This window comes from Charadrius vociferus, unplaced genomic scaffold (assembly GCF_000708025.1).
Source record: "Charadrius vociferus isolate BGI_N301 unplaced genomic scaffold, ASM70802v2 scaffold296, whole genome shotgun sequence".
Classification (NCBI taxonomy): Eukaryota; Metazoa; Chordata; class Aves; order Charadriiformes; family Charadriidae; genus Charadrius; species Charadrius vociferus.
In genome coordinates, this window is record NW_009648972.1 from 598,476 (window position 1) to 618,817 (window position 20,342).

The window sequence follows — 20,342 nt, forward strand, 5'->3', positions numbered from 1 at the left end:
TAAAATTCAGAACCAGTTTTGTGTTGCATGAAAATTCAAATGGAACAGAAAATTGGAACTATACATTAAATGAATAATAATTGTCATTTTTTCACCACTTATGCTAACATCTTTAATTGTAGTGAATTAATTGAGTATGAATATGGTGCTATGCATTGCTGTTAGCAACACTTTTGTAATTCAGTAGTAATTAATATACTACTATTGCACAGTGCAGCCACATTTTCAGATTTATTCTCCATTCAGATTCATCCTTTTTCTCCATTGGCCAAAGAGAAAATAGGTACAGCATTAAAGTTTTGAATACTTTCATGCCAGAAAAATACTTAGTGTTTTCGGTTACATTCTGTTCCACCAAAATGTCGGTTTAAATTATTTTTCTACTATTAAACTTTTGGCTGATTGTGGCTGATTTCAGCTGATTGAATCTATGACCTTTGGGTCATAGAGTCACACAGGTGGGAAGGGACCTCTGCAGGTCTGTGTTCCAATCCCTTGCTGAAAGCAGGTCCAATTACAGTGTCCCATAGCATCTCTAAGCCTCTGTTCCTTTGTTTTACCACCCTCATGGTAATAAGTAAGTAAGTAAATAAATAAAATTCTTCTGTCTGCTCACAGCTTCCTTTATTCCAGCTTCTGGGCATTGCCTTTCATCTTATTGTGGTGCATCCATAAGGATAGCCTGGCTGTGTCATCTCTGCGCCCTCCCAGTGGTGACATTGCTCCAGTCACCGATGAGATTCCCTTTGCCTTCTCTTTGGAAGACTGAGGAAAGCTGGCGCTCTCAGCCTCTTCTCATTTAGCGTGCACTCCAGCCCCCTCACTATCTTGTTGGTCTTCGCTGGACTTTCTCCAGCGTGGCAAAGTCTTACAGATAACTTGCTCTGATATTAAAGGAAGGTAGTATGTATATAGCAAAATAATGGTATTCCGTGACCTCCAAAGTCCATCAAAATCTTTCAGAATCTTTCTATTGTCTTTAATAGATTCTCAACCACAACTTACTGTTGTTTTGTTTCATGTTGTGCTTAAATAGCTTCAATGGTAACTAGACTTCAGAGCGAGTACAGATTAATTAAATTTCAAATTCCATTTTATAGAATAGCAGGTTCATCTTATGTCACTGGGCAAGCCCAGAAGGGAGTATTTTATTTGGTGGTTTTCTTTTCTTTTTGAGTTCTAAGTCAAAGCATATAGAAGAATGTGATTTAGCTTTTGAAAGTGGATGACAGATTCATTTTTTCATAAAGCTGAACTGAAATAAAATACACCCATAGCAGTTTTGCCCATAGGATATTTTGTTTTAAGAAAATGGCTTTCTTTTGAAGGGTGTGGGATAGAGCATGGTTTCAATTCCTGTAGAAAATGGTACATTTATAAATGCGTATTTTATTGCTAACACCATATGGCTAGATGTACGTTATAAAGGACATTCATGCTAGCAGGCTCAAAAAGTGAATGTGTAATGTGTCTTTAAACTCAAAGGAACTGAAAGTCAAAAATTAATTGAGTTCTTTTTCTTTTTGATATTCCAGTGTTGATCTTTCTGTTTTCTCTTGTAAGGAACCTTTCTCTGAAGCTGTCCAAGGAGGTAGACCAAGGAGAAGCCAGGTACCCTCGTGTTAGCCAGCTGGCTGGCAGCCCCTCTGTGGAGTGGCCTTTTACTGGTCTGGAAGAAGGTGGAGGCATTGAATCTTTACCCTTCAGATTGATGCTGCAAGACTGCACAGCTGTAAAGACATTGCTTCTGAAAATGAAGAGAGTTCTTCAAGAGGTAATCACCCACTCATTTGTTTAAATTAATAGCTTGCACCATTAATGAGCTAAGCAGCAGAAAAGGGTGAGAAAAGTTTATGGACTCGATGTCTTTTAATATGTCTCGAATATATGGAATTGATGCAGAAGTATAAATGGTAGTGCCTCAACATGGTGGAGGTCAGAAAGTTTATACTATAGCAGAATTTAACTGATAGTGCCATCTGATACCACTGTTAATGTGGTATGCAGAGTATAACATTTCTCTTCAGCTTTTACCAAAAAGGGGACAGGGGAGATGAACTACTTTAGATCAAAATAAATTGTACAGTTTTTATCTAATATTTTAGAGCTTTTCGGTTTTCTTACTACATTTTTTAATTGGTATGAAGTCACATGCAATTTATTCAGAGGAGAGATGCAAAGGAAAAGACAGTAAGTCTTTAAGTACTGTCTTTAGCGCTTTAAGTAAGTCTTAGTACTGTCACTTAAGTGCCAGAAATAAAATTAAAGGTTACTAGCTTGTGTTTGTATATGATGGCTGAAATCAGATTTCTTAAGGTATTCCAACAACTTCAAGAGTCCTGGCTTGTCCTATCCTGCTGTATTTTCCTGCTTCCCCCATGGACTGCTGGTGTTGCTTTGAAAATTTGCTTTTGCATCCACTTCCCTTCAGGATTTTAGAAGAAATTAAATTATTATTGTGTTAGGGTTTTTTTTCGACACTTTCCAGCTGTGGAGCTTTGACTCAGATACATTTTTGACAAGCTTTCATCTTTGTGTTAGTGAACTGCAGTGTGTGTCTTCTTTGAGATCTACAAGAAAGATAATTTTTTGTTTGTTTTTTATCTATATAGTTCATAGAATTACAGAATAGTTTAAGTTCGGAGGGCTCTCTGGGGGTTCAACCCCTCTACTCAAAGCAAGGCCAACTTAGAACAGGTTACTCAGGTCCTTGTCCACCTAAGTTTTTGGTGCCACATCATCTCTGGGGAACTGTTCCAATATTTTACTACATCATTGTAATTTTTTTCCCCTAAGATTTAATCAGAATTTCCCTTGCTGCAACTTCATCATATGATGAAGTGCTAGTCATTTAACTGAGACACTTAAATACCAAAATAAGGCTTTGGCAAGTTTGGTTTTTTACTGCTCACTCCTTGATCATCTGTATCTAAATTCAACCAATTATTGTCCTGTCTGAGGTGGTTTGTCAAAGGTTTAGCCGTGACAGTGATCCGTGAGTCCTCCTAAATGGCGCTTTTTTTCTGGTTGACAAGCCCCATGCCTTCCAGTTTCCTTCAGTTCACTAGAAGCTTTATGTATGCCATTGGGCTTTTTAATGAACTTCTGGTTTTGCTGAATTCAGAATTGAAATCATTAATTCTCCATCAGTTCCTGCTTATATAATGTCAGAATATAGACTGAATTTAAAGGTTCTTGTCCAGTGAGAAGGATTTGTAACCCTATTATATATGGAAATAAATAATAAGAATTATAATACTACATGACATAGTGCTTCTAACATTCAGCTGGTAACATTGGCAGCATGCTCTGTTGCTTCTAGTGTGAATAAATCTATGTTTAGCTCAGAAAAGTTCTTTCTTGCCATGATGGTAAGTGTAAGAATTTTATTTTTCATTTATCAAGTTCTGTTAAACTTGTGTAAAAGTCTGCTGTGATTTTCTGTATGGAGATACGTTGTACCTTGTAGTACGTCATCTTTAAAAACATAACTGGGTGATCTCCACAAAAGGAACACAAGATACTTCATGTGACTCACTGGAATTTCATGTCTGGTTACTAATACCTTCTTATGTAACTCATATTGATTTTATTTTTTCATCTTAATCATTCAGTCTTTTACTTTCTTGTTGCTTTGTATCATATAATTTCCATCTCCCCATTTGACTGTAACACAGTGTGATTCTCTCTTTTCCTTTTCTTTTTGTCTCGCCTTCCTTATGAAATCAAAGTGACCTTTTTCTAATTCTACAGTTGGATGTTATATGTGATGCATATATAATATATATATAATGTAATTTACCTCTCTGTTTCTCAGCACCTTTGGATGGAACATGCTAGTAGTAGTACACATTGTTCTACTACACAGCTAAACAAAACTCTTACATAGCTAGAATGAAATGACCAATCTGATGATTACAGAAAACTTCTGCTGCTTTGAGATGTTATTTGTGTTTTGTTTTTTAATGAGCAAGTTGTGTAATATCATAGAATAGTTTAGGTTGGAAAGGACCTTGAAGATTTCCAAGATTTTCCTTGAAGAGTTCCAAGCCCCCTGCCATAGGCAGGGACACCTCCCACTAGACCAGGTTGCCCAAGGCCACATCCAGGCTGGCCTTGAACACCTCCAGGGATGGGACATCTACCACCTCTCTGGGCAACCTGTTCCAGTGCCTCACCACCCTTAAAGTGAAAAACTTCTTCCTAATGTTTAATCTAAACCTGCCCTCTTCCAGCTTAAAGCCATTCCCCCTCATCCTATCACTACATGCCCTAGTAAGAAGTCCTTCCCCAGCTCTCCTGTAGGCCCCCTTTAGGTACTGGAAGGCCACAATAAGATCTCCCCGGAGCCTTCTCTTCTCCAGGCTGAACAACCCCAACTCTCTCAGCCTCTCCTCGTAGGAGAGGTGCTCCAGCCCTCGGATCATCCTCGTGGCTCTCTTCTGGATATGCTCCAGCAGGTCCATGTCTTTCTTATGTTGGGGACTCCAGAGCTGGATGCAGTGCTCAAGGTGGGGTCTCACGAGAGTGGGCCGAATCAGCTCCCTTGACAAACATAGAAAAGATACGGAGAATGCTGTAAAATGGTATGGAAGTGTACTTTTTAGTAGCCCTGTCTGAGAAATAGCTGTTTGATATTCAGTGTAATATTTCAGTTCTACTGATATAAATACACATACTAATTCTTGAAACAAAAAAATTACTTTTCAAGGTCACTGTTAAACTGTACAATTTTCTTATCTCCATAAAGACTTAACAAACCTGTCCACAATACAGTGGGAATTATCCATGGTATAATTGCAGGAGATTGAGAGAGCAGTAACAACAAAATATTTGGAAACAGTCTTTAAAACACGTTAAAATATTAGGAATTAAACCAAAACTGGAATATGATTCAAAAGACCATAAGTAGCTAGTTTGAATAACCAAAGAGAAGGTGACCTTGAATTATATTACAAATTGATATTGGAACGACAAATCTTGATTATCTTCAGAAATACAGACATTTATACATTTATGTCACTTTTAAATTATTAGTGAAAGATTCCAGGAAAATATAATTCCATCAAATTGAAATATTGTGTTGAAGAATCTGATAAATAAGTCATCTGAGCATATTTGGCAGGCAGTTTCCATGGAGAAGGTACCCTACTTCAATTGTAACTAGATGTAATTTCTTCATCCAAAAATCACTTCCGTCCCAACCAATATTATAAATCAAACTCACAATGGTACAAAATTAAAAGACATAAAAGAAAAATTCTTTCCTTGCATGGAAAGCTCATGTATTTTTAGATGTAGTCAAATGTAGTCTCTGACAGGCTTATATGGTATAGAAATGAAATATTTTATGCCTATAACAGTATAAAATAACTATATTTATAAAAATAATAATATGTCACATGTTTTCATCCACTTTAAAAAATATACAAAGCATATAATCTACATGGGGAAAAATTACACATGAGTTATCAGAAAAAAGCTGCAGTATTTCTGTTTTATAGCTGAGGTTACCCATAGAAGAACAAATTACAGTAGTGTACACCTCTTTATTGAAAAATAACTTGTTAATTGAGTTAAAATATTAGCCCTGTTATTTGATATAATCCTTCTTCTTAAGCACTGAGCACTGCTGCTCAGGAATAATTTAATTATGATCTGCCAAAATGTAATACTAGCTAGCACAATATGCAATTTATTTTTTTTTTTGCTGCAGTTGCTTGTAATTGAAGAATCTAAATGGAAAAAGTGCATACAGTATATGCTGTACTGTGCTGCAGATTTATAAAGCTGTGAGTATAGCTTGTTATTAGTCTTATCCTGAAAAGGGAAATTGAAGACATGGCAGTAACTTGCAAGATTGAGAATGGTCTTAGGTAATGTATTTAGTAAAAGACTAATGAATGATCGTTAAATTAAGAGAATTAATTACCATTTCACTTCCAGTGAAAAAGCCTTGAAAATGTCTACTAATACTTCTTTATAGCTTTGGCCGTGCAAGTCTCATAAGGCAGATCGCCCCCTAGTGTTTCGCGAACCTCACTGAATAAAGCTAAAGATGGTCTGGAGGACCCTGGCACATGAGGAGACTTGGTCATCTGCCAGAAATCGGTCCAGAAAGTATGTCTGAATCTGTTCAGCAGCTTTTTCGCCTGGATGTTCCATTTCTGACAGACAAGTCTGCAATAAATGGAGTAACCAAGACCCGTGAGCTGCAATGTTTCATGAAAAAGCATTACCAGAGATGAGCAGCACAGGCAGCTTGATAAAAGCCACTGCAGCATATTAGACAATACAAGGCTGTCGTGTAGCCTGTCTGTGATTTACAAGTAGTTCTTGGTCTCCCTTTTCTCTCCATCTCACTGATGTTTATTGAACTGTTGGGGTTTTTTTTCCTCAGTCTACTTGGTGTTGACCTTTTTCTCAGTAATAACTCCTCTCACTCAAAAAAAACCAACCTACCAAACAAACAACAACAACAAAAAAAACCCAAACCAAGAAAATGGGGAGCTGGATGGGTGAAATTGGTAGGTTCGCCCTCTCCTAAGAAATGGATTCTTCCCTTTCTGACTTCGGGCAGGCCTTTCTGCTCTGAACTGATCTTCAGCTCAGAATCTGTTTCATCTTTTCTCCCCCATACACAGTGCAGTACTTTCTACGTTTTATTACATTTCTGGCCACTATTTGACTGTGTGTAGTTAATGAGATTCTAAAAATTAGACTGTAGCTTCTTCCTCATTTATTGCTGTCAACAACAATGAATAGATCATGCCTCTTTCCCAAACAATATATGCACTTTCCTGTACTCTTCCAGATGAGACTGAAATTATTTACAGCTATTACTATTTTTATGGTTTGAGTTATAGCTAACTGAGGCAATGTTAAAGGCTGGCTAAGTAAGAGGACATTTAAGGGCTTTGTCTTTGTTGAAGTAATTGTTAGAACATTTCAGGCAGAGACGTATGAGGAAAACTCATATGGCTTTGGGTTTGTGCCTGGCAAGATAGGGTCTTTATGTTGGAATAAACATAGTGAAAGAATACAGCTATTTTGGGAAGGAATCCATTTAGTCAATGGTGATGGGTTTTTGTTGAGCTTGTTGATTCATTTTACTAAATGTCCCAGTAAAAAGAAAATCTTGCCCACATTTAGGCTTTTTAAAAAATATATTTTCCCTGTATTCTTTATGAAACATACAGGTTATCAACTATATAATTGCACTTTTGGATATTTTTATGGGGCTATCAGAAGTGACCTTACTGATTGCTAATCTAGAAAATTAAGATACGTTGTCTATGTGTTTGTGTAATTTGGAATATAAATTATTCAGTGCATGCCCATGCTTCTTTCACAGCTCTGCAAAACACCATGCAGGCAGTGGAGCTTTAGAAATTGAAGCTAATTGCTACGATTAGCAATAGGGATAAGTCACTCTGGACATATATTGCATACAGTGTTTTACTAATTAATCATTTATTTTACTGAGAGAAATTGCAGCTGTCTTGACTGTCATTAAAACTTAACGTGTCCAATACAGTTTTTAGATTGCGCTTGGAAAAATGAGAAATGTGGAAAATTATGTCAAAACCACTGTGAGTCTGGCCATGACAGTTGCCTGAGACTTGGGGGTCAGACTGAAACCACTCAGTCTGTAATTAGCCTGCCAGATATCACTGGCTACATTACTTATCCCCATGCATCTTTCACCTCATCAGTAAAATAAGCATAATTATAGGGTCTTCTTTTATGCTGTACTTGCAATCTACTAATGGAAAGTACTAAGAGAGGGCTAAGTGTTTGTGATATCTCGTAGCCTGATTGCTAAGCAATATGGAATTGTCCTTAAACTATGATTTTTAAAGACATTGAAGTGTTTCCTGAGGTCCCCTCTGAAATGTATTGTGTTTACTAATATTGTCTGTTAGCCACTTAGGAAGCAATTGCAAGTTTAATACACTGTAAAATACTGCAGGTTTTCTTCCTTTAAGTAACTTTGTAATTAACTACTGTAGCATTACTGATTTATTCAACAACTCTGCATTTAATGCAGTCCCTTTTATCAAGTAATTCATGCTGGAAATTGGTAATTCCTTCATTTCATGGTGTGTTGACACTGCATATACCCATAAATTTAAATAACTAATAATAAAAATGTACTAGATTTAGTAATAGGATTTAACATTATCGTATTAAATTGCTTTTTCACTTGGAAATATGCATGGGCATACCGTTGCCCAGCTGCTTGCAAAGAGGCAGCAGAACACCCCATTGGCATGCTTTTTGTGTATTTTCTAGTAGCATATCTCAGTGTAATGGAGATTATTGGGAGCCAGTGGATATAATCAGATGTTCTCTTTGGCAGTGAAGATGTTTTATTCTAAGAATATCCATTATAAAGTATTTAATAGGAACAAACAAACCCAGTGTCTGTTGTTTAGCTAGGCATTCTCAAGGTACAAGAAAACTCTATTTTCCCCCATATTTTTTAGGCAAGCTGTATAGGACAAATGCCATCTCCAATGTATTGTCATCATGTGTGCTGAATTTAGTGTATATAGTACTCTGAAATAGATTGTAATGCTGCAATTCCAGTCCCAATCCTATGGCTTAGGTTTCTCAGCTGAATAACCCTTAGTTCAGATAATAAAAAAACGTGCTGGAGAACCATCAGACTATTTTAGTGCATGCAATATAGATATCAGTGTGTGCAACATTTAAAAATTCTTGAAATTGCTAGCAGTTGTTTAATGGTACTTGGGAAAGTCATTTACCTGGCAGATCAAGGTATGTGCTCCACTGATTCATTTAGAAGACCTCATTTGGTAGAAGTTGAGCAGTTTGGGGAATGATTTTAAAGATGAAGGGTTAAGAAAAAGGTTGATTGTGTCTTTTTCGTAGAATCATAGAATCATTTAGGTTGGAAAAGACCTTTAAGATCATCGAGTCCACCCATCAACCTAACACTGCCAAGTCCACCACTAAACCATGTCCCTAAGCACTACATTTACACATCTTTTAAATACCTCCAGGGATGGTGACTCAACCACTTCCCTGGGCAGCCTGTTCCAGTGCTTGATAACCCTTTCGGTGAAGAAGTTTTTCCTTATATTCAATCTAAAGCTCCCCTAGTGCAACTTGAGGCCATTTCCTCTTGTTCTATCGCCTGTTACTTGGGAGAAGAGACTGACCCCCAATGCACTACAACCTCCTTTCAGGTAGTTGTAGAGAGTGATAAGGTCTCCCCTCAGCCTCCTTTTCTCCAGACTAAACAACCCCAGTTTCCTCAGCTGCTCCTCATAAGACTTGTGCTCCAGACCCCTCACCAGCTTTGTTGCTCTTCTCTGGACACACTCCAGCACCTCAGTGTCCCCCGTGTAAGTGAGGGGCCCAAAACTAAACACAGTACTTCAAGTGTGGCTTCATCAGTGCTGAGTACAGAGGTACAATCACTTCCCTAGTCCTGCTGGACACGCTGTTTCTAATACAAGCCAGGGTGCTATTGGCCTTCTTGGCCACCTGGACACACTGCTGGCTCATATTCAGCCGGCTGTCCACCAACACCCCCAGGTTCTTTTCTGTTGGGCAGCTTTCCAGCTGCTCTTCTGCAAACCTGTAGTGTTGCATGAGGTTGCTGTGACCCAAGTGCAGGACCCAGCACTTGGCCTTGCTGAATCTTATACCATTGGCCTCGGCCCATCGATCCAGCCTGACTAGGTCCCTCTGTAGGACCTTCCTACCCTCAAGCATATCAACACTCCTGCCCAGCTCGATGTCGTCTGCAAACTTACTGAGTGTGCACTCGATCCCCTCATCCAGATCATTGATAAAGATATTAAAGAGAACAGTCCCCAATACTGAGCCCTTGGGAACACCACTTGTGACTGGACACCAAGTGGACTTAATTCCATTCACCACAACTCTTTGGGCCTGGCCATCCAGCCAGTTTTTTTTACCCAGCGAAGAGTCCACAGCGAAGAGTATACCCATCCAAGCCATGAACAGCCAGTTTCTCCAGGAGAATGCTGTAGGAAACAGTGTCAAGGGTTTTACTAAAGTCTAGGTAGGCAACATCCACAGCCTTTCCTTCACCTACCAAGCAGGTCACCTTGTCATAGAGGAGATCAGGTTAGTCCAGCAGGACCTGCCACGTGATGGCACTCAAGATGATCTGCTCCTGGCACTGAAGTCAGGCTGACAGGCCTGTAGTTCACCAGATCCTCCTTGTGACCCTTCTTGAAGATGGGCGTCACATTTGCTAACCTTCAGTCAACTGGGACCCTCCCTGGTCTTCACGAGTGTGAGGTTACAGGCTGGGACTGGCATACAGTTCTGGGGTGCTGCGGAGTCACACTAATCTCAGCTCAACAAAAAGAACTTCTGAAATGATCCAACTCAGTTACTAGTTTATGTCATTGCCCATGCTCATGATGAAGTTCTTTTGCAGGCCACATTCAGAGCATTTTTGAGCCACACTTTGAGATTATAGGTCTCAAATTAATACATTTAATTTTTAATACTGAAAAATTGAAAATTTCTCTCCTCTGTTTATGTTCCGTTTGTTCTGCTGCTGACCTAGTGGCTTAATCTTTGTAGACTACATATGTCTATGTGCTGCAGCCGTATTGAAACCAGATTCACTATGAAACACGTTGTCCTCCCACATGTAGAGATTATATTGATATACGTGTCTACTCCATGTATTCAGAAGGCAAGTGATTAGCTTCTTTCTTACTTCTCTTGTAGTTGCCTGAATGAAACTTTTTCATACGACAGTGTGATGTGCTCCAGGTCAGCACGGATTTGCATAGCATGCTGCCCCAGCCTCCTCAACAGCCAAGTCTTAAGAGCACCTTGCAGAGAAGCATCAAAAATAGCAACCCCCATTAATACGTAATGTCCCAACATCAGCAGTTCTGTGCAATTGGCTGTGATTAACTTGTGGCTGAAGACCGTAAAATTATAACAGCGACAAAAATAAAACCATTTTCCCATTTAGTACTTCCATGGTTTTGATCAGTTGCTGCAGGTCAGTCAGCTTAATCCCACCCGACACTCCTTGGCAATGGAGCTGATCACACCAATTACGTTTTCTGATAAATCTGCAAATACTGAAAAGTGCATTGCAAAATAATGAGCAAGCAATGGAAGAAATCCAGAATGTCCGTAAAAGTCTATAGAAGGAATTGATTATACTCAGTTGTTAGGGCTCATGAGTAATTTTGAGCTAAATGACACATTTAGTACGGAGGGTAGATGGAAGAGTTTCTGATAAGAAAACCAATAATGCTGCCGGATCTAACAAATTTCCTAATGAGATATCCAGGTCTTTTAACAAAAACCAATTGGAAATAGGAGTGAGATGAAGATGAGCGCACAACACCCAAGCTGCACTATGACTGAATTTCCTGCAAATTTACTAGGGTTGTAGATATGAAAATACCAACTTGTCAAACAGTTTTGTAACTTATAAAGGAGCATTTAGTGTGAGGTTTATAGCTGGTGCCATTGCCTTCAAGTCCAGTAGGTTAAAACCACGAAGAATTATCCTCCTTTAAATAGTTTCTCAATTTCTGAAGTTTCACAGTCCTGTATTCCCACTATATTAAGGTGGTTTTTTTCCTCATGATAGGTTTCAGAGATTTCCTGACATGGAAAAATGACTGGTTATATAGATAAAGCAGTAAAACTGATGATATGCAACTGTTGCCATAAATGGATGTAGAAGAAGAATAAAAATGTAATAGATAAAAATGTAGGTCTGGTATTCAGGAGTGCCAACCGTGCATGTAGTTACCCATTTTAATGTTTGTGTTTGTATATGTCCATATAGAGGATTTGGGAGAATTTAAATTTATTCTCTTAATTAATTATCCCTTACCCTTGATCAGCCAGAATTTATGAAACAATTCTCACAGTTCACAGCATGGATCTTGGCATAACGCTGTGCTGCAGATTTATTTAATATTTTCTCTGCACAGTGCATGCCATTACTTTGTAGCCCAGGTTATCAGAACAGTGCTGATCATTTTCCTAGTGGAAGAAAGAAAAGATATGAAAACTGTTGCTGTAGCATGATTATATAAATCCATGATTTTGGCCAAAATAGTAGCGCTGAGATTTTGTGCAGTCTGGCTCCACTTTAATTCATGAAGATGAAGTGATTTGTTTGAAGGGTGATATGATGATTCTGGACAGAAAAAGAAACCTTTTTTTGGAAAAGGATTTAGGAATCATACATCAGGGACATATCCAACACCTGGTTTTGTAGTTGTCCAGAGCTAGTTGGTAGGCACATGTATTTTTTATGTACATGTGGTATATATAAAGAAATATTGCATATGTCCAACAATCTGTATTTCTCTCCTTTATATACCTTAATATTATAAATATGGCAGTTCTCTGCCTTCAGTCAGAGCTGCAGTTGGGCGTGAAATAGCATGGGTCCGTTTAATCCAGGTAGTACTTGGTGCCTTCTCAGAAAGCTGCTCTCTTCATCTTCCTTTCTCCTTAGGTTTTCATGTTTACGGTGAGTTCCCCATACAGAGACAGTAATCGTCCACGTGATTAAGAGCTCATGGATGAAAAATGCAAAGTTATCTTATGCCTAGGAATAAATATATATGGTTGATTGTTTTTTTTTTTTAATTTAAATTGAAAAATCTCCTATGTTTTCACTCCTAAACTCAATAAAAAATTTTGGGAAGTTGTCAGGTAAAAGCAATATCTTCAATTATGAGCTTAAAAGAGAGGATTCTTCTTTTTATCAACAGTTCTTATGTCAAATCTGTGTGAAAATGATCTAGATAGGAACCAAGATATGTTCAGAAATAACTGATGTTGCCTCAGTAGAAACTAAGCGTGTCATAAAGCAGCTAAGCAAGGATAGAGTTTGACTACTTACCTCTTTTAGGCAGGACAGAGATAACTAGAATGAAAGGATAGCCAAGGATCACTTATATTCTAGGATTTTTACTTTTCTTATGTGGCTCTATTTTTCCTGTTTCTATTGGGCAAATCGTTGTTGTTTTTTTCAATTTTTGTTTTGTTCTGTTTTGGGTTTTTTTTCTGTACGAGCAAAACAGCTCTTGGGTCACAGCTACAAAATGCCACTGTGGAAAAAGAGGACCAGGTTTCTAGTACTTGCCATCCCATCCAAAATCCCTTCTAAAAGTTGTTTTTCACTTTTGATTTAAACTACGTTTTGAATTTAGATCAGGGATGAAATAAGTGCTTTAATCTCTAGTGTATAGCCACGCCAGCCTTGCTCATCTGTGTTAGATCTTTGCTGCTATTAAACTTCAGGCAGTAGCTCGGAGAAAGCAAGCCGTGTTTGTGTTGGCCCATTTTCTGTGAGAATGAGCATTTCTTCTTTTCTCCAGTCCCCAACTCCACGTAGGGTTAGACGACCTAGCAGTCTGTTTTCCCATCTACACTTTGTGATGCAGCTTTGGATCAGATGGTGTCTTAAACTTGTAGTCCTAGCCTGTCTGATATTCAGTTTCTCATTCACGGTGCTATGGAGCAACGATTGCTTTCAAAATAGGACTAGCACGGTGCATGTAGAGAGAGAACGTTTGGTGTGTCTAGATGTTTTATAGATAAAAGATTTAACCAAAATAGTCATTTAAGGTCTAAGCAAGTCAGTTGTTAACTATTTGGTCCCACTCATGTGGGACTTTTCCTGATTTGCCTCATCAGAAGGAAGAACTTTGAATTTCTTTTGTGTAGGCTACTTTGACACTTAAACACAGTTAGCTTTTTTGTAGTACTCAAACCGAACGTTCAAGGTAAAGTTTAAGATAACCCGGGATAAAAATACTGCTAATTGTACTGACCTTTGTAAAACCAGTGACTTATCAGAAGTATATGCTGGCTAGTTCTCTTTCTCATTAAAGATCTCTTTCAAAGCTCATTGAGGCAATGGAGAGCTCTGCATCGATGTTAGCGAGCTTTGGATAACTCCCTGAATGAATAAGGCAGTGACATCAAAATGAATTTGTATTCATAGTTTCTGTTTGCATGTTGTTGTCGTTATAATTCACATTCTGGTGGTACCAGGCTGCCTTTTGTCGTTGTGATTGTGTGTGCATGTCTGTGGTTAAAATGTGGGTATGCAGCTGTAAATAATTTATATATTTTTACAATAAATTAGTTAGGAAGATACATATGGGTTTGTAATACTCACATGAGCATACAGTTCTTACAGGTATACCTCGAATAAGGCCACTCTCTCTTGCTAGTTACACTGATGGTGGTATTGAATTTGCTGCTAAAAACTAAACTGTACTAAAAACCTATAATATAATTCCAAATAGAAAGTATTTTTAAAATCTGAGTTTCTTAGATTGTTGTTTAAATACTGATCTTTCCTACCCTACGTCATTCCATCTGTCATTGGACTGTTCCTTCACAACTGATTTTTCTAATGAATATGAACTTCCATATATTTCTTTTGACTTTTGTGATTAATCTCTTTCTTAGCTGTGTCTTTTTTTCATTGAGGAGCCATTATGTTTTGACAATGCAGGCTTCATAAGTATATTTTGTCTGGCAGTTTTGCAGGCTCTATTTTACTATATACTGTAGTTTGCTCATACAGTACAATAGGTGACTGTTGGTTTGTTTATATAGTAATATAATCTACTTTTTCACAACTTAAGCATCTTTCTGTTTATCTCATGGTTATAGCATGTTTTGGCAGCTTCTTGAACAATTTATTAGGTCAATTTATTGGATAAAAATATAATTGTTTACTATTTGTATCCCAGCTTTTCTGGAAATATAATTAGGTAGTATTATTTGGATAAATTATTTTCTCGTATTCTAGTCACTCTAGGATTTGCATTATGTGCAATTTAATTGGCTAGATTAATTAGTAAGAATTAGTATACAATAGTATACTAGTATTAGAATTAGAGCACAGTATTCTTCTTATTATTTTGATATTGTTCAGTTTCCTTTCTCCCATATATTTCCATCTGAATACTGTAGAGGATCTTACAGAAGCATTTTTTAATATCTTGACAGCATTTAAAGATAGAAAAAAATGAGTTGCATAAACACCAAGTTTCAGTTGTATCCGTAAGAAGACTTGGAGGAACTTTGCTCCTATAATATTATAGCATAGCATAATACAGTGTTCTCTGCAGTGTTTAAATTGATGCTGTTTATGAGTGATTTTCAGAACTGTGGACAGATAGCTGAAATGCAGTGTGGTCTTACAGACGCTACTGGAAAACAATTGAGATTTTGGTAGTTTCATAGAGTGTCTTACGGAATGTTTCCCTTGGAGCCACATGAAGGCACCCTGAGCATGTAGTAATGGTGGCAGAATCACCCCAGGTCTTCAAAGCCAGTGCTTACTTGCATTGTTCACATGTGTTCATGAAGTAGGACCAGGATATAAATAGGTATACAGTGAGTCTGTTTCAGTGTGTCAGTATAATCAAAATTTACATAGCCATAAGTGAATTTTTCATTCATATCTTTTTGGGAAATGCAATACTAGCAGCGATAGCTTTATTCATGTGTATCAGTCAAGAAGGCATTCCGTGCAAGTTACACCAAAAAAACCCCTTCTTGCATCCATCTTGGTTTTAATGTTAAGTTGCAAATTCTTGCTGTGATCTGGAATATAGTTGCACAAAGGAGAGGGCACGAAGCGAAGATGCAAAAATAGGAACAGTAGAAAAGCGATGAAATATGAACTAAAAGTGCGCAATAGAAATGCTTCCCTGGAAGGGCGGGTGTTTGAGCTTGTCTGGCACCCTGACAGGCCTGCTTCTGTATTTGGTATTTGCTGAAGCAAGTAATTTATCCTGACAGTAACTTTGCCAGTACTGCAAGAATCCTATTTCACTAAGATTAACACCTTCCCCCTTGTTTCTAAGAACAAATATGCTTTATTTCTTGTTTCTGGATCTTCTTGTCATCTGTCTTACTGGTCTTGCTGTGGTTTGTGTGCGTACAATGTAGCAAGTGTTTTTCATGAACTCCAGAAATAAGATCTAGCTTTCTTAAGTCTTTTTTTTCTTTCTTTTTTTTATCTTTTTTTTTTTTTTTTCCCCTGACAAGGCAGCATTGCATCGTGTGAGAGTTGAAACTCTGGTTTGCTGCCCCAATTACTGCTAGTGTTAAAAGTTTTAGTGCTTTAGCATATCAAGAACTAGGCTTTTTTTCTCCTTAATACTGTCTCCTGTTGTAAGGCTGTGAGCTCCAACCGCAGAGAAAGCAGGAAGACAAAGGCTTGGGGTAGCCAGTGGGGTACCCCAACATGAGGTAGCCATTATTCCAGATGGCTTTTGGAGCAATGACATGAAGTATTCATATACTGTCTCTTGAAATTCCCAAATTATACTGAAAGTATGCTTTGGTCCTTGACATTATTCAGACTCTTCTTGTTCATCACCACTACGGTAACAAGTTAACTCACCTGGTTTTGAAAGAAAAAAAATATCTTAGAATGAGTGAATAAGGAAAAGAAATTGATGAGTTTATAATTATATAACATACAGGATTTATTCTGAGTTAGTAGGGTGCTGGTAGTGAGATTGTGAGAATTAACTTAAAACAAAATGTGTGGGTTTTTTCTTCCTATATTATGTTTTAAGGCAGAGCTTTATTTAGAGCGGTTTCTGCCCAGCAGAAAGCACAGCTAGCTTGTAATGCTGGCCGTTAGACGAGAGGGCGTTGTGTACTGCTGGATACCAACAAAGAGGCTCCTTGTACTGAAGCACAATGTTTAGTTTCGCACCATGATTTGCAAAATGCAACTGAAATTAAAGTAATGACGTTAATGAAAACTGGGCTAAATTTTTAAGTAAACTCAAGCACGAACTGTAGTCTTTGTACTTTTCTGATTTTTATGTGGACTTATTCCAACAATTCTTAATTTTCATTGAAAACAACAAATCTGAAATTTGCCATTCTTTCAGTTTCAAATATTAGTCTGCTTCATGTCATGGTCTTACAGCATAAGTAATCAAATAATCATTAGCACAGTTTTTGCCATGGATGCCTGAATTCCAGCTTTCTACTTGAGTCCAGCACACAGCAGCTTAGTTGCAGCACCATGTTCAGACCTTCACGAAACAGATGAAGTCAACCTGGCAATTTGAATTTTCAAGTTGTAAAATAACCAGTGCGCAGCAGATGGAGGCACTCCTCATGCACTGACCATCTAGAAAGGCCTGTAGAGCCTGCCTGGATCAGCCACCCAAACTGGACCATGACATGAAATAACTGGGGTGCTGCACAGCGGGAAGCTCTACTGATGAAACCTCCTGCTTCCATTCTTGTATATAAAGCAAATGCATGCACTGACTATTCTGATAACAGTCACTTTTTTCTACATAGACTCTATCTTTCTAGAAAATAATGTTTTTGAAGAAACTTAGATTTTGGTAACATTAAATAGTGGACTTACACCAGTGATTGTGGTACTTTAATTTCTCCTGGGGTAGATTAAAAGGAAACAATGGCTTATGAATGCACACTGACATTAATTTAGCTGCTCTCCTGCTAAACGTTTTTCTCTCTTCCCCAAAAGTACTTTTTTTAAAAAAAGTGCTGAAGACCTAGTTTAAATTTTGAGAGCTAGGGCTCTCAACAGCTTGACAGAGTTTTCACATACGAGGTCTCTGTGGGCACCAAGAAGCTTCTGTGTCTCCGTGCAGCACAGATGTATTCTAAGCGGTGCTACGTTTAGAACTCTGTTCTTTCCCATACTAACAGGGAGTAGTGTAGTCATCAGTTTTATTTTGAAAGTCTGCCCATTTCAATTGTTTAATCTTTGACTAGACCATGAAAAGATCCTTGGCTGTGAAGATTAAAAAGCTGTGTTGTTGCTGTTGTCATTTGATTGATTATAGCACAGAAGTGGTACGGTACAAATTAGCTGGGGCTCATTCTATTTACAAAATTAATCTTTACCTGTAACTAGAACAAGTATTGTCATGCTTTAATGTGGTCTTAAGACTTTCTCAAGCCAAATCAATTCCAGAAGTTAGATGTTTGCAAAGGTAAGTTCATGATGGCCATGTGGCTCTCACCTGTACTTCCAATGTGCTATTGCGTTCCAGAGAGGACTTTGGACAAAAGCTGCATTCAGCCTGCTTTCGGAGGTATAGATGATGCTGTTCTTGATCTGCATTTATCATCTATGCTTTAAACGTTCCCTTTTTTTTTTTCCCCATGAATGCTCCTAGATGTTTTGAGTGTTTGTAAATATTTTGTGAACATTGCAAGATACCAGTATTTTCCTTTTATTTTACTCCATCCAGGAGTGGATTAATTCATAGTAAATTTCTGCTACTGTGTATCACTGGCCTCTTGCTCTGCGTATGCATATGACTTTTTGTAACATCCATCTTCTTCAGTGACTGTCTGATATATAAAAGGTCAGTTCAAGTCTCTCCATTAATCATAACACGTGCCAATTGAGAGAAGACTGCAAAAGAGTCTTTCCATCTCCTTTTAAATAAATTTTACAGGGTTTAATGTGGAATGATAAGTCTTTGTTAAGACTTTTTTATCTGTGCTCTAAAAATTAATAATTACTGGACAGTTACTATAGAATTTTGTAGAACTTGAAAGAGCTATTAAAAATGTAGCATTTTTTGTGGAACCCTGTACATTGGCTTTATTGTGTTTTCACCTTCATTGTCAAAAGACAGAAACAGATCAATGACTGGGGTCATACAGCGCTGTGTTTAGGGCACATACATGCTTGTATACCTAACAATACTACACCCTGTGAAATCTTTACAGTTTTTAGGTTTTGCAAGCCATATTGCCAAAATGTTAATGTAGTTTTCTAAAGAATTGGCAATGTTCATTGCTTTGAAAGACAAAACTGAAGTGATTTTGAAGTGCATGCATATATATAGAATGGCTTTTGGAAGTAGAAGGTTGGGTTCCAGTAAAAGTGAGACAAAAACTGGTGTATATATTCTGAATTAATAGATAATTTCAAATGAAATCATACCATTAGGCCCAATCTTTAGGTACCTGAAAAATTTGCAGTTGTTTATTTGTCTTTGTCTACTGTTAGTCTTTTTAATAGAGTGGCTTAATCAGATGCTGATTATAAGAAGCAATAGACCTGGCAAGAAAAGGCAAACACAGCTTTGGAAAGAAGAAAGCAAAATGTATAGCATGCAGAGAACAAAAGGCTTCTCAGATTACCTGGGATTACCTCTGAGCTGATTTCTTGGTGGGAACAGATATCATTTTTTTGTTTTTCTTTTTGAGAAACACGTTTCTCTGGGTGGATCAAGTTGTGTAAAACCTCAAGAGGCATTTTTAAGTAAGCAGTTTTACATGCTTAGCAGCTGTTAAACTCTGTCCACTGTTAAATGCCTTCAGGGAGCAGAAGCAGTTGTTTTAGAAACAATATACAGAATGGCAAGAGCTTGGTGATATATTCTGACAAGCTGCTGCTTATTTCTGTTTTAAAACTTCTAGCAAATGTCTCCTGTAGTCTTAGTTTTTCTTTCTGAAAAAGATGATAGAAACCAGGAGATTTTCATCTGGTGCTTTCTCATTCTCTCATATAAAATAGATTTTGCTCTATACTGAGACTACAGAAGATTAATTGGGATAGCATCAGTCTTTTCAGCACGTGTCAACACAAGGAGCAGCTGGTAACTGCTCTTCTTAGAGGAAGCTCAAGGAAGAAATGATGTTTCATTTCCTGCCTTGCTTTTTTTTTGGGCAAGGGAAGATGAAGAAAGAGACGGAAACTAGTACAGTTCTTCAAAGAAGGAATCTTGTTTCCTGCCTTGTGCCTGTTCAGCTGCACTGACTGCAAGTTGGGAAAACTAAACCTCTGCCTTCTCCTGATGTATAGGTTCAACACCTCTATGGCAGGGAGAATCCACTGGGCCATCACCAAGGGAGTCATTAGACCAGAGCAATTTCTGGGTGGGGCAAGTAAGGTTGGAGGAGGAAGTAATTTATTCTACATGGCTGAGAGTGCACCAGAAAATTCTGACCTCCTTCTGCGGTTTCCGTGTACTAAAAAGCCTTTCGTTATTTTCAAATTAGGTAGCATTTAGTAGCGTTTTGCAAACACGCAGAACAAGACAGACCACTTTTTTGAATGTACCTTTGAATATGTAATAGAAATGTGCGTGTGTGTTTTACAGTGCCTCTGTGAATGATCTCTTATTTGTCACATGGAGGTTTAGCTTTAAATATTGAAGAATACGTGAGCTAGAACAGACAACTAACTAGATGTTTCTTCCTACAAGGAGGGCTAGCGTTTATGAGCCACATACGCCCTACTTGTATTTTCAAATGGTGAACTTGTTTCCTGCCTGATGCTCACACAGACGTTTTCT

The 20,342-nt window shown here is 37.8% G+C and overlaps 1 protein-coding gene across 2 annotated transcripts in view; it reads left to right on the forward strand.

The window, feature by feature from the left end:
• The window catches only part of CCSER1 (coiled-coil serine-rich protein 1), a 644,956-nt gene that overhangs the window by 205,138 nt on the left and 419,476 nt on the right, over positions 1-20,342 (forward strand). For both annotated transcript variants that reach the window (XM_009887738.1, XM_009887739.1), the window contains exon 5: positions 1,564-1,774. In XM_009887738.1, coding sequence (XP_009886040.1) covers positions 1,564-1,774 — 211 coding nt within the window. The remainder of the gene's footprint in view (positions 1-1,563; positions 1,775-20,342) is intronic.